At 36.9% G+C, this 20,979-nt stretch overlaps 1 protein-coding gene across 2 annotated transcripts in view; it reads left to right on the plus strand.

Moving 5' to 3' along the window:
* Positions 1–20,979, plus strand: part of LOC107596476 (collagen alpha-6(IV) chain-like) — a 126,543-nt gene that overhangs the window by 52,746 nt on the left and 52,818 nt on the right. For both annotated transcript variants that reach the window (XM_016287222.1, XM_016287221.1), the window contains exon 4: positions 15,928–16,005. In XM_016287222.1, coding sequence (XP_016142708.1) covers positions 15,928–16,005 — 78 coding nt within the window. The remainder of the gene's footprint in view (positions 1–15,927; positions 16,006–20,979) is intronic.

Raw genomic sequence — 20,979 nt, forward strand, 5'->3', positions numbered from 1 at the left:
TTTCTGAAGGATCATGAGACTCTGAAGTCTGGAGTACAGCTTTTGCATTGCAAATTAGTTACATTTTAAATATTTTAAAGAAAATGGTTATTTTAAATTATAATAATTTTTTGATCAATTAAATACAGCCTTGTTAAGCATAAGAGATTTCTTTCAAAAACATTAAAATTATTACAAATCTCAAACTTTTAAACATTAGTGTATATTTCATTCAAAACGGATTATTTTACTCATTATTAGTAGTAATATACGTATTGTTATTATTAGTTTGTGCTATGTTGTCCTATAGCATTAGCAGATCTGAGCCTGTAGCATTAGCTAGCGGTTTTAACATGCAAGTGATATGATTTTGTGGCCCAACATGAATTTATTTTGTAATTTTGGTAACATTCATGACCTCCTGTGTGGAATTCTCTGCTGAATGGAAAAAGGAAAAGCTCCTCCTCTTTTTGTTGCTTGCTGCTTGCACTTCAAAGAGCATTATTAGCATCCCAGCACTTAGCCTTGGAAATTTTAGCCCGGAGATACGAGGCCTATACCTCACCTTTCATCGGTGTGATTGCACATAAGTGGGTAGTGTTCACACTGGCAGCAGTGGCACTGGCTCTCTGATATATGCACTGGATAGATAAAAACAAATAGTTGCAGTGATAAAACTAACTTTATATATATATATATATATATATATAAAATTGTCTGATTGTAGCCCATAGCTCCAGTTGCAAAGGTAGTGCTAGCTGTCTTGGTCTGGCTGTAAAAGAGTCTGAATGTGAAAAATTGTAAAAGGCAACAAAAGGTAAATGCTCAGAGTGGTGAGGAATGATGAGTCTAAACTTCAAGCATCCTAAACTTACAGTGTCAACATTGGCTGAGGAAAAACCTCAACCTGATCTGGATGTAGTCATCACTCTGGCAGTAGTGTAAAAGTGTGAGAAGGATCTATTCTGGGATCAGCAGGAAAGAATTCGCTCTGTACTGACAAAGTACATGCTCAGCTACCTTCGCCCACTGTTGATTTATTACTATTGGATCATAGGAGTCCTAGATCTGTGCTGTGCTCAACACTTGTAGAATCTCTGTGAGACTCTCACACACAAACTCTGAGGGACCTGTTAAAGCAGTGTCCTGAGATAGGCAGGTGCTGGGGCTTGCCAGATTAGGGTGTAGAGCTTCTCTCCAACCCTGCATGCCTTCAGTGAGCGTGCCCCGACTTCCGCATATGATGTAATGTGCCTGTGGGCAGCTTTGTCAGTTTCAAAAGTCCAAAATGACTCGGTTGATGACATAGCCTAGTAAATCTCTCTAGTAATGGAATTGGAAGCCATATTTTGTTATGTGCCTGCCTCTCTATCTGGGTAATATCTACAACAACCTCATTTAATGATAATTTTGATTGACTGACAAACAGTGTGTGAAAAAAATTACTTATCTTCTTAAATGATGGAGATATGTTGTTTTAAGTTATCTTAAAGGGATAGTTCACCCAAAATTGAAAATTACCCTATGATTTACTCACCCACCTTTTTCATTCAGATGAATACAATTGGAGTCATATTAAAATATAAAGCTTTATAAATGGCAGTGAATGGGGGTTGAGATTTTGAAGCTCAAAAAAGTGCATCCATCCATCATAAAAAGTGCTCCACACAGCTCCGAGGGGTGAATAAAGGCCTTCTGAAGTGGACCAATGCATTTGTGTAAGAAAAATATCCATATTTACAACTTTATAAACTGTAATCTCTAGCTTCCACTAACTGTCGTACGTGCGTTCACGAGAGACTGCAGAAGCTCCAGCAAGAATAAAGTAGTCTTGCGAGAAACAAGATTAGTTTACAGCAAAGGAACTCCAGTCTTCTCTTAGAATGACAGTTAGAGGAAGCTTGACATTACGGTTTATAAAGTTGTAAATATGGATATTTTTCTTATACAAATGCATCACTTTTTGGGTGAACTATTCCTTTAAGCTATATTTTACAGAAAGCTGCATTATAGCCCAATGGGTGAATCCAGTTTGAAATGAATATACAAATGCATCAGTTTGCTGAAATGGGTAAATCTCGCAATAATCTTTCAATAAAATATTAGTGTCGCATTTCGCTCCTAAACCAGCAATTAAACACTATATTTTGCTAACGTTTTTAAAAGAGCATCAAGATTTTTTGCACAATTTTTGTAGTTGACCAGGTGATTAGTGGTCTACTATAAACCATAAGTGCAATATATATATATATATATATATATATATATATATATAAAATTGTCTGATTGTAGCCTATAGCTCCAGTTGCAAAGGTAGTGCTAGCTGTCTTGGTCTGGCTGTAAAAGAGTCTGAATGTGAAAAATTGTAAAAGGCAACAAAAGGTAAATGCTCAGAGTGGTGAGGAATGATGAGTCTAAACTTCAAGCATGCTAAACTTACAGTGTCAACATTGGCTGAGGAAAAACCTCAACCTGATCTGGATGTAGTCATCACTCTGGCAGTAGTGTAAAAGTGTGAGAAGGATCTATTCTGGGATCAGCAGGAAAGAATTCGCTCTGTACTGACAAAGTACATGCTCAGCTACCTTCGCCCACTGTTGATTTATTACTATTGGATCATAGGAGTCCTAGATCTGTGCTGTGCTCAACACTTGTAGAATCTCTGTGAGACTCTCACACACAAACTCTGAGGGACCTGTTAAAGCAGTGTCCTGAGATAGGCAGGTGCTGGGGCTTGCCAGATTAGGGTGTAGAGCTTCTCTCCAACCTTGCATGCCTTCAGTGAGCGTGCCCCGACTTCCGCATATGATGTAATGTGCCTGTGGGCAGCTTTGTCAGTTTCAAAAGTCCAAAATGACTCGGTTGATGACATAGCCTAGTAAATCTCTCTAGTAATGGAATTGGAAGCCATATTTAGTTATGTGCCTGCCTCTCTATCTGGGTAATATCTACAACAACCTCATTTAATGATAATTTTGATTGACTGACAAACAGTGTGTGAAAAAAATTACTTATCTTCTTAAATGATGGAGATATGTTGTTTTAAGTTATCTTAAAGGGATAGTTGATTTATTACTATTGGATCATAGGAGCCCTAGATCTGTGCTGTGCTCAACACTTGTAGAATCTCTGTGAGACTCTCACACACAAACTCTGAGGGACCTGTTAAAGCAGTGTCCTGAGATAGGCAGGTGCTGGGGCTTGCCAGATTAGGGTGTAGAGCTTCTCTCCAACCCTGCATGCCTTCAGTGAGCGTGCCCCGACTTCCGCATATGATGTAATGTGCCTGTGGGCAGCTTTGTCAGTTTCAAAAGTCCAAAATGACTCGGTTGATGACATAGCCTAGTAAATCTCTCTAGTAATGGAATTGGAAGCCATATTTTGTTATGTGCCTGCCTCTCTATCTGGGTAATATCTACAACAACCTCATTTAATGATAATTTTGATTGACTGACAAACAGTGTGTGAAAAAAATTACTTATCTTCTTAAATGATGGAGATATGTTGTTTTAAGTTATCTTAAAGGGATAGTTCACCCAAAATTGAAAATTACCCTATGATTTACTCACCCACCTTTTTCATTCAGACGAATACAATTGGAGTCATATTAAAATATAAAGCTTTATAAATGGCAGTGAATGGGGGTTGAGATTTTGAAGCTCAAAAAAGTGCATCCATCCATCATAAAAAGTGCTCCACACAGCTCCGAGGGGTGAATAAAGGCCTTCTGAAGTGGACCAATGCATTTGTGTAAGAAAAATATCCATATTTACAACTTTATAAACTGTAATCTCTAGCTTCCACTAACTGTCGTACGTGCGTTCACGAGAGACTGCAGAAGCTCCAGCAAGAATAAAGTAGTCTTGCGAGAAACAAGATTAGTTTACAGCAAAGGAACTCCAGTCTTCTCTTAGAATGACAGTTAGAGGAAGCTTGACATTACGGTTTATAAAGTTGTAAATATGGATATTTTTCTTATACAAATGCATCACTTTTTGGGTGAACTATTCCTTTAAGCTATATTTTACAGAAAGCTGCATTATAGCCCAATGGGTGAATCCAGTTTGAAATGAATATACAAATGCATCAGTTTGCTGAAATGGGTAAATCTCGCAATAATCTTTCAATAAAATATTAGTGTCGCATTTCGCTCCTAAACCAGCAATTAAACACTATATTTTGCTAACGTTTTTAAAAGAGCATCAAGATTTTTTGCACAATTTTTGTAGTTGACCAGGTGATTAGTGGTCTACTATAAACCATAAGTGCAAACTAGCTGCAGATAATAACATTTCTTTTTCTCATTACCGTAATGCAAAAATATAACAATTTAAATTGTATGTATTGTTTGTCTATTTAAAATAAATAAATAAATAATGATGTGACCTGGTGAATTTCCCCCCTTGTATTTTGGTCTTAGATATTTCCCAGGTGTCATCAAGTCATTGAGAAACATACACAAGCAATTATGAGTAGGCTTCAGTATTTTCTGTGATGTCATCAAGTTCATTCTGGCGTTTGAAGCTTATTGTGTGAGTTGGGATTTTTGTTTTACTTGGATGACATCAGACATGTGTAGGTCAGGGTCTGTCAGTGGGGGGCCTGGGGTTTTAAGAGCCCATCAAAACCGAATGTATATGCAGTTGATAGTAAAGGAACAGGGGGTTGTTTGGCCTGAGGTAAACTGTGAAGTACTGAGTGTTTAAACACAGCTGTGAGAATGGACACATATGACCAGCAGACCCTGAAGATGCGCGTGTAGGAGCCCAGCTTGTTTCGTAGGGGGTCTGTTTAGAAAACTGCGGAAACAGATAAAAGGTGAAGGATAAAATAAAGGAACTCAAAAACGTGTGCATACCAAGATGTCTGTGTGTCTTCATGTTCATCTGGTTAAAACACACAAAAAGCTAAGTATTTCCTGTCGGATGTTGAGATGACATTCTGCAGCTGTTTAAAATCTAGGTTTTATTGCTGTGAATCTCGCTGTTTCAAGATGTTAATTAGATGTTTGTACAGGAAAAGTATGTTATAAATGGAACATGATAAACATTCTAGTTTACACGCTCTTTTATAGGCACCTCATCTGCAATCATGTAAATATAAACCTTGTTCACTTCGTTTGTTTTGCGGCGTTTGCATTCTTGATGAGAATTATTATTCTAACCCTGCTATTTGGTCTCCCAGTGCTGAATTGTGTGAATTCCTGACCAGTTGCAATTATAGGCCTAGTAATTGAGTTTGTATATCTTCATTACATCTTTCTTATTATGTATCTTAATACTTTTCATTACATATACATTAGAGTTCTAAAGTTTGGGGCTGGTAAAGAAGTTCTTATACTTGACAAAACTGCATTTATTTGATTACAAAACTTTTTTTTAAAAATATCTAATTAAAAGCACTAATATTGTGAAATAATATTACAATTTAAAATAACTGTAAAACATTTTAAAATGTAATGCGATAATTTGTCATTTATTCTGAATAACCAGCCATCACTCCAGTCTTCAGAAATCATTCTAATATGCTGATTTTGTGCTGCATAATATTTTTGTGGAAACCATGATGCATTTTTCAGGATTCTTTGATGAAGTTCAAAAGAACAGCATTTGATTGAAATTTTTTTGGTTACAAAAATTAATTTTTTGTAACAATGTGAAAGTCTTAAAGTATTTATTTTTTAAAAACCTTACTAACCACAAACTTTTGAATGCTAGTCTACATTATATCAAAATATTCAAGAGAATTTAATATTCTTAATTATAAAACATAGATTTGATTAGATTAATCGTTCTGTCATGTTTTTAATAAACCTTTTAACCATTATAAAATCACTTTCGCACACCCTTAATTAACTTAAATTCATAAATGTGTTGAACATTTATCTTGACTTTATTATTAAAGGGAGGAAAAAAAATGTGTTAGAACTTGGAAGTGTAACAGAAACAAAATGCAAATACTGTGTATTTTTGTAAAGGCAGGTAAAGACAGACAGGTGAAGCATTTGTACATCAGATTCATGTCACAGTATTTTTTATTTGCTCTGTTCTCTGGGCTGTGCCATTTGTCAGAGGAGCTCATCATCAGTCTCATGAGAGCAAGATAAATGTCCCTTCTCTTACGTCCTTTCCCTTTCTTCTCCTGTGTTTTTTTCAGTCTTGTTTTCTTTTCTGTCATGCACTGATATGGGTGGATTTTTTTTCTATAAATAGCAGAGCTGACGGATGAGATGCTTGCTCAAAACCTAGTGACGTGCCTATGGAGGCAGCATTTGAATTGATGCTGCCTTATAAAATACATATTTTAACCAAATTTGGAGGCAGAATTGCATGTATCTTTCGTGGTAAGAATACATTATGGTGAGCTTATGAAAAAATAAATTCAAAATGGTGAATGCAATTTTTAAAAAAGCGTATTCAATAATTATTTAATTCAGGTTCACTACTGTTTAAAAGTTTGGAGTGAGAGTTATTTATTTTTATTCAGCAAGGATGCATTAAATAGAACAATACATAACTTTACATAAGTGCTGTTCTTTCGAACATTATGTTCATCAAGGAATCCTGAAAAAAAATGCATTACGGTTTCCAGAAAAATAATAGGCAGCACAACAATTTTCAACTTTGATAATAAGAAGAAATGTTTCTGAAGGATCATGAGACTCTGAAGTCTGGAGTACAGCTTTTGCATTGCAAATTAGTTACATTTGAAATATTTTAAAGAAAATGGTTATTTTAAATTATAATAATTTTTTGATCAATTAAATACAGCCTTGTTAAGCATAAGAGATTTCTTTCAAAAACATTAAAATTATTACAAATCTCAAACTTTTAAACATTAGTGTATATTTCATTCAAAACGGATTATTTTACTCATTATTAGTAGTAATATAAGTATTGTTATTATTAGTTTGTGCTATGTTGTCCTATAGCATTAGCAGATCTGAGCCTGTAGCATTAGCTAGCGGTTTTAACATGCAAGTGATATGATTTTGTGGCCCAACATGAATTTATTTTGTAATTTTGGTAACATTCATGACCTCCTGTGTGGAATTCTCTGCTGAATGGAAAAAGGAAAAGCTCCTCCTCTTTTTGTTGCTTGCTGCTTGCACTTCAAAGAGCATTATTAGCATCCCAGCACTTAGCCTTGGAAATTTTAGCCCGGAGATACGAGGCCTATACCTCACCTTTCATCGGTGTGATTGCACATAAGTGGGTAGTGTTCACACTGGCAGCAGTGGCACTGGCTCTCTGATATATGCACTGGATAGATAAAAACAAATAGTTGCAGTGATAAAACTAACTTTATATATATATATATATATATATATAAAATTGTCTGATTGTAGCCTATAGCTCCAGTTGCAAAGGTAGTGCTAGCTGTCTTGGTCTGGCTGTAAAAGAGTCTGAATGTGAAAAATTGTAAAAGGCAACAAAAGGTAAATGCTCAGAGTGGTGAGGAATGATGAGTCTAAACTTCAAGCATGCTAAACTTACAGTGTCAACATTGGCTGAGGAAAAACCTCAACCTGATCTGGATGTAGTCATCACTCTGGCAGTAGTGTAAAAGTGTGAGAAGGATCTATTCTGGGATCAGCAGGAAAGAATTCGCTCTGTACTGACAAAGTACATGCTCAGCTACCTTCGCCCACTGTTGATTTATTACTATTGGATCATAGGAGTCCTAGATCTGTGCTGTGCTCAACACTTGTAGAATCTCTGTGAGACTCTCACACACAAACTCTGAGGGACCTGTTAAAGCAGTGTCCTGAGATAGGCAGGTGCTGGGGCTTGCCAGATTAGGGTGTAGAGCTTCTCTCCAACCTTGCATGCCTTCAGTGAGCGTGCCCCGACTTCCGCATATGATGTAATGTGCCTGTGGGCAGCTTTGTCAGTTTCAAAAGTCCAAAATGACTCGGTTGATGACATAGCCTAGTAAATCTCTCTAGTAATGGAATTGGAAGCCATATTTTGTTATGTGCCTGCCTCTCTATCTGGGTAATATCTACAACAACCTCATTTAATGATAATTTTGATTGACTGACAAACAGTGTGTGAAAAAAATTACTTATCTTCTTAAATGATGGAGATATGTTGTTTTAAGTTATCTTAAAGGGATAGTTCACCCAAAATTGAAAATTACCCTATGATTTACTCACCCACCTTTTTCATTCAGACGAATACAATTGGAGTCATATTAAAATATAAAGCTTTATAAATGGCAGTGAATGGGGGTTGAGATTTTGAAGCTCAAAAAAGTGCATCCATCCATCATAAAAAGTGCTCCACACAGCTCCGAGGGGTGAATAAAGGCCTTCTGAAGTGGACCAATGCATTTGTGTAAGAAAAATATCCATATTTACAACTTTATAAACTGTAATCTCTAGCTTCCACTAACTGTCGTACGTGCGTTCACGAGAGACTGCAGAAGCTCCAGCAAGAATAAAGTAGTCTTGCGAGAAACAAGATTAGTTTACAGCAAAGGAACTCCAGTCTTCTCTTAGAATGACAGTTAGAGGAAGCTTGACATTACGGTTTATAAAGTTGTAAATATGGATATTTTTCTTATACAAATGCATCACTTTTTGGGTGAACTATTCCTTTAAGCTATATTTTACAGAAAGCTGCATTATAGCCCAATGGGTGAATCCAGTTTGAAATGAATATACAAATGCATCAGTTTGCTGAAATGGGTAAATCTCGCAATAATCTTTCAATAAAATATTAGTGTCGCATTTCGCTCCTAAACCAGCAATTAAACACTATATTTTGCTAACGTTTTTAAAAGAGCATCAAGATTTTTTGCACAATTTTTGTAGTTGACCAGGTGATTAGTGGTCTACTATAAACCATAAGTGCAAACTAGCTGCAGATAATAACATTTCTTTTTCTCATTACCGTAATGCAAAAATATAACAATTTAAATTGTATGTATTGTTTGTCTATTTAAAATAAATAAATAAATAATGATGTGACCTGGTGAATTTCCCCCCTTGTATTTTGGTCTTAGATATTTCCCAGGTGTCATCAAGTCATTGAGAAACATACACAAGCAATTATGAGTAGGCTTCAGTATTTTCTGTGATGTCATCAAGTTCATTCTGGCGTTTGAAGCTTATTGTGTGAGTTGGGATTTTTGTTTTACTTGGATGACATCAGACATGTGTAGGTCAGGGTCTGTCAGTGGGGGGCCTGGGGTTTTAAGAGCCCATCAAAACCGAATGTATATGCAGTTGATAGTAAAGGAACAGGGGGTTGTTTGGCCTGAGGTAAACTGTGAAGTACTGAGTGTTTAAACACAGCTGTGAGAATGGACACATATGACCAGCAGACCCTGAAGATGCGCGTGTAGGAGCCCAGCTTGTTTCGTAGGGGGTCTGTTTAGAAAACTGCGGAAACAGATAAAAGGTGAAGGATAAAATAAAGGAACTCAAAAACGTGTGCATACCAAGATGTCTGTGTGTCTTCATGTTCATCTGGTTAAAACACACAAAAAGCTAAGTATTTCCTGTCGGATGTTGAGATGACATTCTGCAGCTGTTTAAAATCTAGGTTTTATTGCTGTGAATCTCGCTGTTTCAAGATGTTAATTAGATGTTTGTACAGGAAAAGTATGTTATAAATGGAACATGATAAACATTCTAGTTTACACGCTCTTTTATAGGCACCTCATCTGCAATCATGTAAATATAAACCTTGTTCACTTCGTTTGTTTTGCGGCGTTTGCATTCTTGATGAGAATTATTATTCTAACCCTGCTATTTGGTCTCCCAGTGCTGAATTGTGTGAATTCCTGACCAGTTGCAATTATAGGCCTAGTAATTGAGTTTGTATATCTTCATTACATCTTTCTTATTATGTATCTTAATACTTTTCATTACATATACATTAGAGTTCTAAAGTTTGGGGCTGGTAAAGAAGTTCTTATACTTGACAAAACTGCATTTATTTGATTACAAAACTTTTTTTTAAAAATATCTAATTAAAAGCACTAATATTGTGAAATAATATTACAATTTAAAATAACTGTAAAACATTTTAAAATGTAATGCGATAATTTGTCATTTATTCTGAATAACCAGCCATCACTCCAGTCTTCAGAAATCATTCTAATATGCTGATTTTGTGCTGCATAATATTTTTGTGGAAACCATGATGCATTTTTCAGGATTCTTTGATGAAGTTCAAAAGAACAGCATTTGATTGAAATTTTTTTGGTTACAAAAATTAATTTTTTGTAACAATGTGAAAGTCTTAAAGTATTTATTTTTTAAAAACCTTACTAACCACAAACTTTTGAATGCTAGTCTACATTATATCAAAATATTCAAGAGAATTTAATATTCTTAATTATAAAACATAGATTTGATTAGATTAATCGTTCTGTCATGTTTTTAATAAACCTTTTAACCATTATAAAATCACTTTCGCACACCCTTAATTAACTTAAATTCATAAATGTGTTGAACATTTATCTTGACTTTATTATTAAAGGGAGGAAAAAAAATGTGTTAGAACTTGGAAGTGTAACAGAAACAAAATGCAAATACTGTGTATTTTTGTAAAGGCAGGTAAAGACAGACAGGTGAAGCATTTGTACATCAGATTCATGTCACAGTATTTTTTATTTGCTCTGTTCTCTGGGCTGTGCCATTTGTCAGAGGAGCTCATCATCAGTCTCATGAGAGCAAGATAAATGTCCCTTCTCTTACGTCCTTTCCCTTTCTTCTCCTGTGTTTTTTTCAGTCTTGTTTTCTTTTCTGTCATGCACTGATATGGGTGGATTGATTGATGACAGCAGATGATGGAGGGAATGTGAGCAGACAAACATCTCTTAACCCTGAGAGGAAACTAGAGGTTAACCTCTCTCAGAGTCTGTGTGTGGCCTCTGGGTTTCTCAAATGTACATGTATGCATATGCCAGTGAATTTTTTAGGAAGCCTTTTAGGGTCTTTGTTTGTGCATGCTGTGTTGTTGCCCAAGGGTGACCAAACATCCCAATACAACCATAGCAGTCCTGATTTCACAAGTCAGAATCACAGTCATGATACGCTTTATTTGAATTGTTTGATTTTACCCTTATGTGTACAGTTCATCTTATTCTGAGCACACATTTATTGCTGTGGGTGCAAATAACTGAAAGTACATGGATGATGCTTTGCATATGACTTTGAAGTTAAGGAGGTGTAATATGTAAAATGTGTAAATGGATCCTGTCCTTTTGCCTGCAGGGCTGTGTGTGTGTGTGTGTGTGTGTGTGCTTAGAGATTTCGCCTTAAGTTGCACTCTTTGTTCTGCTCCAAATAGCTCAATTCATTTCCACTGAACAAGCTGCAAAGGAATGTCAAGGTGTGCTATTGAGAGGGGATTGTTGCTCCTTGTAGTGGAGGTTTGCTTAACTTAAAGGAGAGGGGCCTAGATTCACATACTGTATATGGCTTATGTTTTCACTTCTCACCAGGTGGGTTAAGCATCCTTAAAAGAGGGGGACAAAGGTGGTGGATCTCCCCTGGGACAGGATCAGCCATTTAAATTTGAGAGAGGGGTGTTGGATTATCCTTCTCCCCTTTCTGCATTGCCACCTGCTGTCCGCTTTAATCTGTTAGGTAGTAGTTATAGAATAGTAATTTCTTGACACTTAACTTTGCACCATATGTCCGTGTGCCAGTCAAGACCCATAAGTCTACAGGTCAGCTGCTTTTTTGTCATTTAAAGGGTTAGTTCACTCAAATGATGCTCAGGGTAAAGCGTGCGCATGCTGAATGTAAACAACGCTGGCGGAAGATGGTAACTCGGGGAGAAGAATCACTGAATAAATTATGTTATTATTGTTTTCTTTGCACACAAAAAGTATTCTCGTAGCTTCGTAAAATTACGATTGAACCCCTGATGTCACATGGACTATTTTACTGATGTTCCTGCTACGTTTCTGGACGTTGATCGTGGTAATATCCTTGCTGTCTATGGAGGCTCAGAGAGCTCTCAGATTCCATCAAAAATATCTTAATTTGTGTTCCAAAGATGAACGAAGGTCTTACGGGTTTGGAACAACATGAGAGTAATTAATGACAGTGTGTGTGTGTGTGTGTGTGTGTGTGCTTAGAGATTTCGCCTTAAGTTGCACTCTTTGTTCTGCTCCAAATAGCTCAATTCATTTCCACTGAACAAGCTGCAAAGGAATGTCAAGGTGTGCTATTGAGAGGGGATTGTTGCTCCTTGTAGTGGAGGTTTGCTTAACTTAAAGGAGAGGGGCCTAGATTCACATACTGTATATGGCTTATGTTTTCACTTCTCACCAGGTGGGTTAAGCATCCTTAAAAGAGGGGGACAAAGGTGGTGGATCTCCCCTGGGACAGGATCAGCCATTTAAATTTGAGAGAGGGGTGTTGGATTATCCTTCTCCCCTTTCTGCATTGCCACCTGCTGTCCGCTTTAATCTGTTAGGTAGTAGTTATAGAATAGTAATTTCTTGACACTTAACTTTGCACCATATGTCCGTGTGCCAGTCAAGACCCATAAGTCTACAGGTCAGCTGCTTTTTTGTCATTTAAAGGGTTAGTTCACTCAAATGATGCTCAGGGTAAAGCGTGCGCATGCTGAATGTAAACAACGCTGGCGGAAGATGGTAACTCGGGGAGAAGAATCACTGAATAAATTATGTTATTATTGTTTTCTTTGCACACAAAAAGTATTCTCGTAGCTTCGTAAAATTACGATTGAACCCCTGATGTCACATGGACTATTTTACTGATGTTCCTGCTACGTTTCTGGACGTTGATCGTGGTAATATCCTTGCTGTCTATGGAGGCTCAGAGAGCTCTCAGATTCCATCAAAAATATCTTAATTTGTGTTCCAAAGATGAACGAAGGTCTTACGGGTTTGGAACAACATGAGAGTAATTAATGACAGAATTTTCATTTTGGGTGAACTAACTTAACTTAACTATCTACCTGACTTTGAGGTTATATTGATACTTCTGCAGTTAGAGAAGAGTTTGTATGGTTTGAGTACTTCTGTGGATTTTAGTTGACATTCATTATTTATCATTCTTTTCTGATTCTGATGATTTTATTCAAGAATTATTTTTTTGCGATGATTGTTACCTTTTACAGTATTGCTAGAGTGTAATTAGAAATGATGCAGAAGGGAAATATCTTAAGTGAAGTAAATAAAAAAAATGAAGAATATTAATGTGAAAATAAAATAATGGGACAAGGTTAAAATTACTACCAAATGTATATTTGAGAGGAGCTTGTTTATCTAATTCAACCAGTCGAATTTCAAGAATATCTTTGCATTTTCTATAATTATTTTTTAATTATTATTAGAAAATGTAAGGAATCACTTTCAGAAAAAAATAGAAATACACAAAGAAAGAAATATAATAATAGAAAACACATTTTTGGATTTTGGATTTCTGTTTCAGCCTCGTATTCTTACGTTTTGTAAATTTTTCACAGAATCTTTATTTCTTTGGTTTCCATGTTTTGTGTATGTGTTTGCCTTTTTCTGCAGTCAGACTAAGGTCAGTATTTGGTCAGGATTTGTCTTGCGTGATATATGATATTTTTCCCCCCCTCTCTCAGTCCTTACTTCTATCTGAATCCCTCTCTGCAGATTTTCTGGCCTGTTTCTGTCGGAGCAATTAGTGGTAAACAGGAGATCAGTAGAAGAGAGGCGAGGCCTGTCCAGGGCAATCCTAGCTTTCTAACCTACTTTTTACTGGTTTCCTCTCATGTACCCCATTTTTTTTAATCCGCACTCATTCTCTTACTCCTGCTTTCACTCTCTTTATATCCCTCCATTATTTGCCTGAGCCAAAACCTCACAGAAAAAAATGTGGTCACAAGTTGGAAAAGTCATAGGCTTTGTGGAGTCATGTGACGTTCTGAGTGGAGACAGGTTTCACAGGGGGCCTTACATCACCTACACTCTCACACAAACACACACACACACACACACACACACACAGACGCTGTACACACATGCCCTCTGTGATTAGTAAATAAGATCTTGGTTATCAGTTTAAGACCTTTGAGGCTTTTTTCTAGATGGCTGTCCGAACACCCCTGACCCTTTGGGCAAGTACCCACTGTCCAAAACCTCATGGGGCCCTCATCCCCGCTTGTCTGGACCTTTTCATCCTTTAATCAAAGTGAAATGCTATCCAGTGACCTCTGAACTCCAGCAGGGGATGACCACTTAAAATACCCTTATATGTGCAGCTTTCATTGATCACATTATTCACAAGTGTGCTGAATGAAGGGGATTGGATTTCACAGAGCTTGTCCTACAGGTTAAGAAAGGACATGCTGTTTCATAGAATCTGAATTTGTTTATGTGGATATAATGTTTCTTGTGCTAAATGAAGAATGAGCAAAATAATCACATTACAACCCCAAGCCATATCTACAGACCAGCAGCCAGTACACTTAATAGTAATATTAATAACACTATGTATAAATGTTTTGTGTGTTATGGTATCTGGTTAGCTAATGACCCAACAAATGTATAGGTATTTTTAAAATGAAATGAATACTTTTATTAATTTAGAGCATTAAGCTGATTAAACGAGATTAAAGGCAATTACTTTTTATTAAAGATTTTTTTCTAAATAAAATGGAGTAATGGCTGCTGAAAATTCAGCATTACCATCACAAGGATAAATGTGACCCTGGAGCACAAAACCAGTCTCAAGTCACTGGGGTATATTTGTAGTAATAGCCAAAACATTGTATGGGTCAAAATGATCTTTTATGCCAAAAATCATTAGGATATTAAGTAAAGATCATTGTCCATGAAGATATTTTGTAAATTTCCTACTGTAAATATATTAAAACTTAATTTTTGATTAGTAATATGCATTGCTAAGAACTTCATTTGGACAACTTTAAAGGCGATTTTCTCAATATTTTGATTTTTTTTGCACCCTCAGATTCCAGATTTTCAAATAGTTGTATCTCGATCAAATATTGTCCTATCCTAATAAGCTTATTTATTCAGCTTTCTGATGATGTATAAATCTCAATTTCGAAAAATTGACACTTATGACTGGTTTTGTGGTCCAGGGTCACAAATGACATTTTAAAATATATTCAAATAGAACAGTTATTTAAAATTGTATTAAATTATAGTTTTACTGTATTTTTTATCAAATAAATGACAAAAAAACTTACCAACCCCAAACTTTTGAACAGTATGCATTTGCATGTGGCAATGAAATATTAGAGTCTGTTCAAATACTGTATAAATATAGTAGGTCGGGGGCTTTCAGAGAAAAAAAGCATTTAAAAGAGATAGATGATTGGGAAGGGTGAAACAAGCATGCTTTGGAATGTGATCTCAGCATGGGGCGAGGGGACAATAGAGCTCATATGTATCTTTGTGTTTGTGTGTGTATGTGTGTGTGTGTGTGTGTGTGTGTGTGAGAGCGCTCTATAGTAAAAAGGTTTAGGTTTATCATTTGGGATGTATAGGGTAACTAATCATCTTTGCCAGTACTATGAACAGAATGACCTCTAGTCCCTGTCTTCCTATTTTAATTTTTTGTGAAGTAGATCTTTTGGTATGCTGTACCAGAGGCTAAAATCCAGAGCTGGGTTTTGTCTTTTGTGCCGCTGTGAGATCACATACCACTTACTGCTGTCTACAGGTGATCTTCTCTAGCCTGCGGGGAGACAAACAGATCAATCCTACACTGACAGTCACTTTCACAAACAATGCTACAACTTCTTGCTGTTACACACGTCCACAAATACTGAGAATTAGTAGATGCTGATATCATTTCATTGCAGTTTTGAAAAGAGAATGTACATTGATCAATGATGTAATCTCTGTATAACTTACTAGTCTTTTCCGAGTACAGTTTTCTTTGTACTGTATTGACGTATGACTTTGACAGTAGTACAGGATGTAATCTTGTCTCTTTATGTGCTTTTGTGTGTGCAGGGATCAAAGCTGCAGGAGCCGTGTGCAGGCCGGGACTGCAGTGGACCGTGCCCGTGTTTGCCCTTAAAGGGTAGCAGGGTGAGTGATGAGGAACTCTGTTTGCCAATGTTGAGACTGTTCATACCACTCTCTTGACCTCATCCAGTATATCATACATCACTGTTAACAGCAAATTTACCTTCAGAGCTGCACGTGCCTTCTGACTCACACACACAAACACATCTCTCATGTGCCAGGTAGACGCATGAATGAAAATCAACCGAAGAACGTATATATAGACATTCATATCTTTCTTTTTATTTTTTAATCACGAATTTCAAACATTATTCTATTTTATTCTCACTGCAATCTCATTGACACACTAGATATAGAAACAGAGCTCAAGAACAAACATAGAGCAGGTCACACAGTCAAGAGTTCATTGTTCAAACCAAACTGATATGAGACAGTCTCAAATGCCCTGTTCACACATACCGCTGGAGGTCACAAGGTCACTGTACTGTTAGTTGGTCGTTACTGGTCATAGCGCTACTGAAAAATGTAGTTACGCTAGTAGCGTCGCTACATGTAGCTAGCTACTCCCCAACACTGATCATACATCACTGTTAACTGCAAATTTACCTTCAGAGCTGGAAACACCTGCACGTGCCTTCTCACTCACACACACAAACAGATCTCTCATGTCTCAGGTAGATACATGAAGAAACATTAACTGAGAAAGGTATATCTAGACATTCATATCTTTCTTTTTATTTTTTAATCACGAATTTCAAACATTATTCTATTTTATTCTCACTGCAATCTCATTGACACACTAGATATAGAAACAGAGCTCAAGAACAAACATAGAGCAGGTCACACAGTCAAGAGTTCATTGTTCAAACCAAACTGATATGAGACAGTCTCAAATGCCCTGTTCACACATACCGCTGGAGGTCACAAGGTCACTGTACTGTTAGTTGGTCGTTACTGGTCATAGCTTGTCATCAGTCTGATCATATATGAGATGTATTACAATTTGAAATAGGATGCCTTTGTATTTTGACAAGATTTCAGATTAATTTTGACAAGAAATACGTTTTGTTGGGCACACCCACATCACATTACTCATGTGATTGCTATTTTAATCACAAAGCATAGACTTTGTTCACTGATAGCTGGAATTAGATTTTTAGGCACAATTAACACAAGTCTGTTTAATTTATTGAGCCGGAACACCACAAAAAACACATGACTTTTTAAATGTTTACAAAGCTATTCCAGATCATCACGAGGCACGTTTTCCCATGCGCCTCATGAGGAACTGATGAGGCAAAATGTCCATTTCCCTGCTCTTTTCATACTCGCAGCTTGTCGCTCTCAGTTGTTTTAGAAGAAAGTCACTTGGCACTGCGTTAACGCCTACATCATTGCTATAGAAACAAATGCATAAACCAGATATTACCCTAACTGAACAAACACATCTGATTTGAGTGCTTGCAAAATAAGAGTAGACAGTAGGGTCTTAAGATTAGACTTGAAAAACAAATCAGAATTAAATGCATTGTCATGTTCACATTTCATTCTAAAAACTATTAAGGAAAATACTTTATTTACACACTTTGAATCTAAGCTATTTATTTCTGCCTGAGAGACTTGTTGGCAAAAGTTACTCCTGCACAATGCCTCACATCTCCGAGATTGGCAACCTTAAGTGAGCTGAAACTCTATATCTATGAAGTATGGATTTTTCTATTCCTGCTCTTGATTAAAGCATTGTAAAGACTTGTACTTTACCAAATAAGTACTCCAGCACTGTATAAGAGTGCAACACTGTGTTAGAATGTGTTATACATTGTTGCACTCTTATACAGTGCCGGATAATTTATTTGGTAAAGTACAAGTCTTTACAATGCTTTAATGAGTAAAGCAGAGTGAGAGAGATGGGTGTTTGCCAAGAAGACGTGTCTCCTGACTTTGGAGTTTATCCAGGCCACTGTTGAGTCCTGCTCACTCACACCCAGTGTGCCATGACTGATAGTTGATTTTATTGATTTGTTTACATCAAAGTCTTTCAAAATCATACATTGGGATTTGCATGCAATCACAGACTGTATCTTTCTAGAACTGCTTAATGGAAACCTTTCTAAAAAGACCATGACATTTCTTTGGTTGGTTGAATATGCTCTACTGTTCAAAGTTTGGGGTCACAAAGGTTTTATTTCGGTAAAGAAATTAATGCTTTTATTCAGCAAGGATGCATTACATTGTGCTAAAGTGACAGTAAAGACTTTTACATTGCTACAAAATATTTATATTTCGAATAAATGCTGTTCTTTTGAACTTTCTAATCATCACAGAAAAAAATATCAGTGTCCTCAAAAATATTAAGCAGCACAGCTGTTTTCACCATTGAAAATAATAAGAAATGTTTATTGAGCCCTAATTAATCATATTAAGTGATTTCTGAAGGTGGATCATGTGACACTGAAGAATGGAGTAATAGCTGAAGAAAACTCAGCTTTGCCATCACAGGAATAAATTACATTTTAAATATATTAAAATACAGTTATTTAAAGTTAATGTTAAAATATACTGTTATTTAATGTTAATGTTATTTATTTAAAAATGCAATATTTCACTATATTACCATTTTTACTGTACTTTTGATACGTAAGAGACTTCTTTCAAAAACATTTCAAAATTTTACTGACCCCAAACTTTTGAAAAATTAATTAAAGGGTTAGTTCACCCCAAAATGAAAATTCTGTCATTAATTCCTCACCCTCATGTTGTTCCAAACCCATAAGACCTTTGTTCCTCTTTGGAAAACAAATTTAAATATTTTTGTTAAAATCTGAGAGCTCTCTGTCCCTCCATAGACAGCAAAGAAAACAATAATTGGCTGTTGCCATGATACCATTACCAAGGTCTGAAATAAGCATCATCCCTCTACAACACACGCACACGACATAATCTTATTTGAATTACTTTCTCAAATACCGATCAATGATTCATCAGGCACATGTGATGCTGGTCAAACCACAGCACACCAATGCCCACAAACCATAAATACACAGACAAACTGTGGTTAATGATGTACTTTTATATGGCGCAGATTAAAACCACAGTATGAGATGACTGATAAAAAATAAAACTGTGTGAGTTCTTGTGTGTGTTGTATGTCTCAAATCATCAACATCCCTTTGATGTCAATTTTAAAGTCTTTTTACATAAAGAAATTAATACATTCACATGAGATGAAGCTCTTGTTTTTCTGAATACAAAAGCATGGTGCCCCTGATCGTGGCCAACATGTTTGGGTCATCTGACCTCGTGACAATAATGTAGTAACTATTTTTTTGGCATGTCAATTTGCCTGTTTCCTTCTTTCTGCATTTTTTTCCCTGTTTTTTCTGTTGAGAGTTCAGAGTAAACACTTGCTTCACAAGCACACAAAGACATGCACACACATAGTCAGAATGCAAGCGCATCATACCACAGCCATTCCATCATCCCTGGAGCATGCCAAGATGTTGGCACACAAGACAGAACTGCTCTCAATGTCAGATTTATGGTTACTTGTGTTCCATTCACACCTCCAAGATGAGAGTTGTATTTTATGAGCATGAGTGCACACATGCCAATCATAGCCACCTACATGATTTCCATGTGCAACTACATGACAGTGATAATACATAATCTTGAGAAATCAGCAGTTGTTTTGCTGTTTGAAACCACAAACTCTTAATTAAACAAGCAGGAGGACAAACAAAGGGAAACGTTGCCACATCCTTTTCTGATATAAACATTGACACATACTTACAACATGATTTATTTTAAGTAATGCAGGGTTTTCCACAGGCAGGGACGACGATAAATAACCATAAAAGAAAGAACAGGATGTTTCCACTCGCTTTAGTCTGCTAGTATAATTTCAGTATCAAGTGTGGAGGAAGATACTGTAGTAGTGTTTATTTTCATAGTTATTGAAAGAACAGAACTCAAAGCTTTCTTTCTTTTGGCCTTGAGTTGCTCAGGGTTTGACATGCATGTTTGGTGCTGCAGTCAAGCATGGTTAATATACAACATAAACCCATTGCATTAGTGCAAACGCATACCACAAGTAGTTTAACATCAGTGTACCCATGACAGAGATCTCGTGACCCAGTAGGCCTTGCTCTGTCAGTGTCTGAGCCCTTGCAACTCAATGCACCCAGCCCTGACTTGAAGTGGGCACAGTGTCAAGTCTGAATTGAGCTGCAGTCAGTGTCAGAAAAAATCGGTGTGGTTGTTTAGCTACCTATGTGCCCATTGCCATTACCTTTGATTCCAGTAATCCATCGACACAAAAGACACGGCCAGAGTGGGTAAACCATCTTTGAGCCTGACTTCACCACCACCAATAGAGCTGCGGCCCCCAAAAACAACAGGAGCCAATGTGATGCAATGCAAAGTGAGTGAGCTCTGAAAAGTGCAGTCAGCCGTACTGGGAATGTCTGCTTCAGAGGAGTGCAAAAACAGACAGAGAGAGAACGGGAGAGTTTATCAGTTAATCATACATTTATTTGCACCACCAATTAGAGGCAAACTATGCAGAATAATGCTGAATTTAAGTTTAAATCATTGTTTATAACAAAAAACGACCCAGGTTACGTATGTAACCATGGTTCCCCGAGGGAACGAGACGCTGCGTCAGAAAACGCTAGGGGAACGCCTTCAGCGATATCAAGCTCTGAATCATATGTGTAATCAGTCGAACGATGGGCGAGACGTCCGCGGCGGGTGACGTCATGACCAGGAAGCTTTAAAAGCACGTGAGGTGCCGCCGGCGCTAGCTTCTTAGGAGTGAAGCAAGCTCTAGTAGGGATGCCGGAAGTATGGCCTTGCGACGCAGCGTCTCATTCCCTCGGGGAACCATGGTTACATACGAGTTAACAACGAGATGTCCACGCCGCCATGAAGGCATTCCCCTAGCGTTTTCCGACGCAGCTCGAGTTCCCGAAGGGGAAACAGAGACAGTTGGAGGGATAAGGAGAGAGCACAGCCGCCTTTATTTGACTACTTAACAAC

This window comes from Sinocyclocheilus grahami, unplaced genomic scaffold (assembly GCF_001515645.1).
Source record: "Sinocyclocheilus grahami isolate Dianchi unplaced genomic scaffold, SAMN03320097.WGS_v1.1 scaffold219.1, whole genome shotgun sequence".
Taxonomy (NCBI): Eukaryota; Metazoa; Chordata; class Actinopteri; order Cypriniformes; family Cyprinidae; genus Sinocyclocheilus; species Sinocyclocheilus grahami.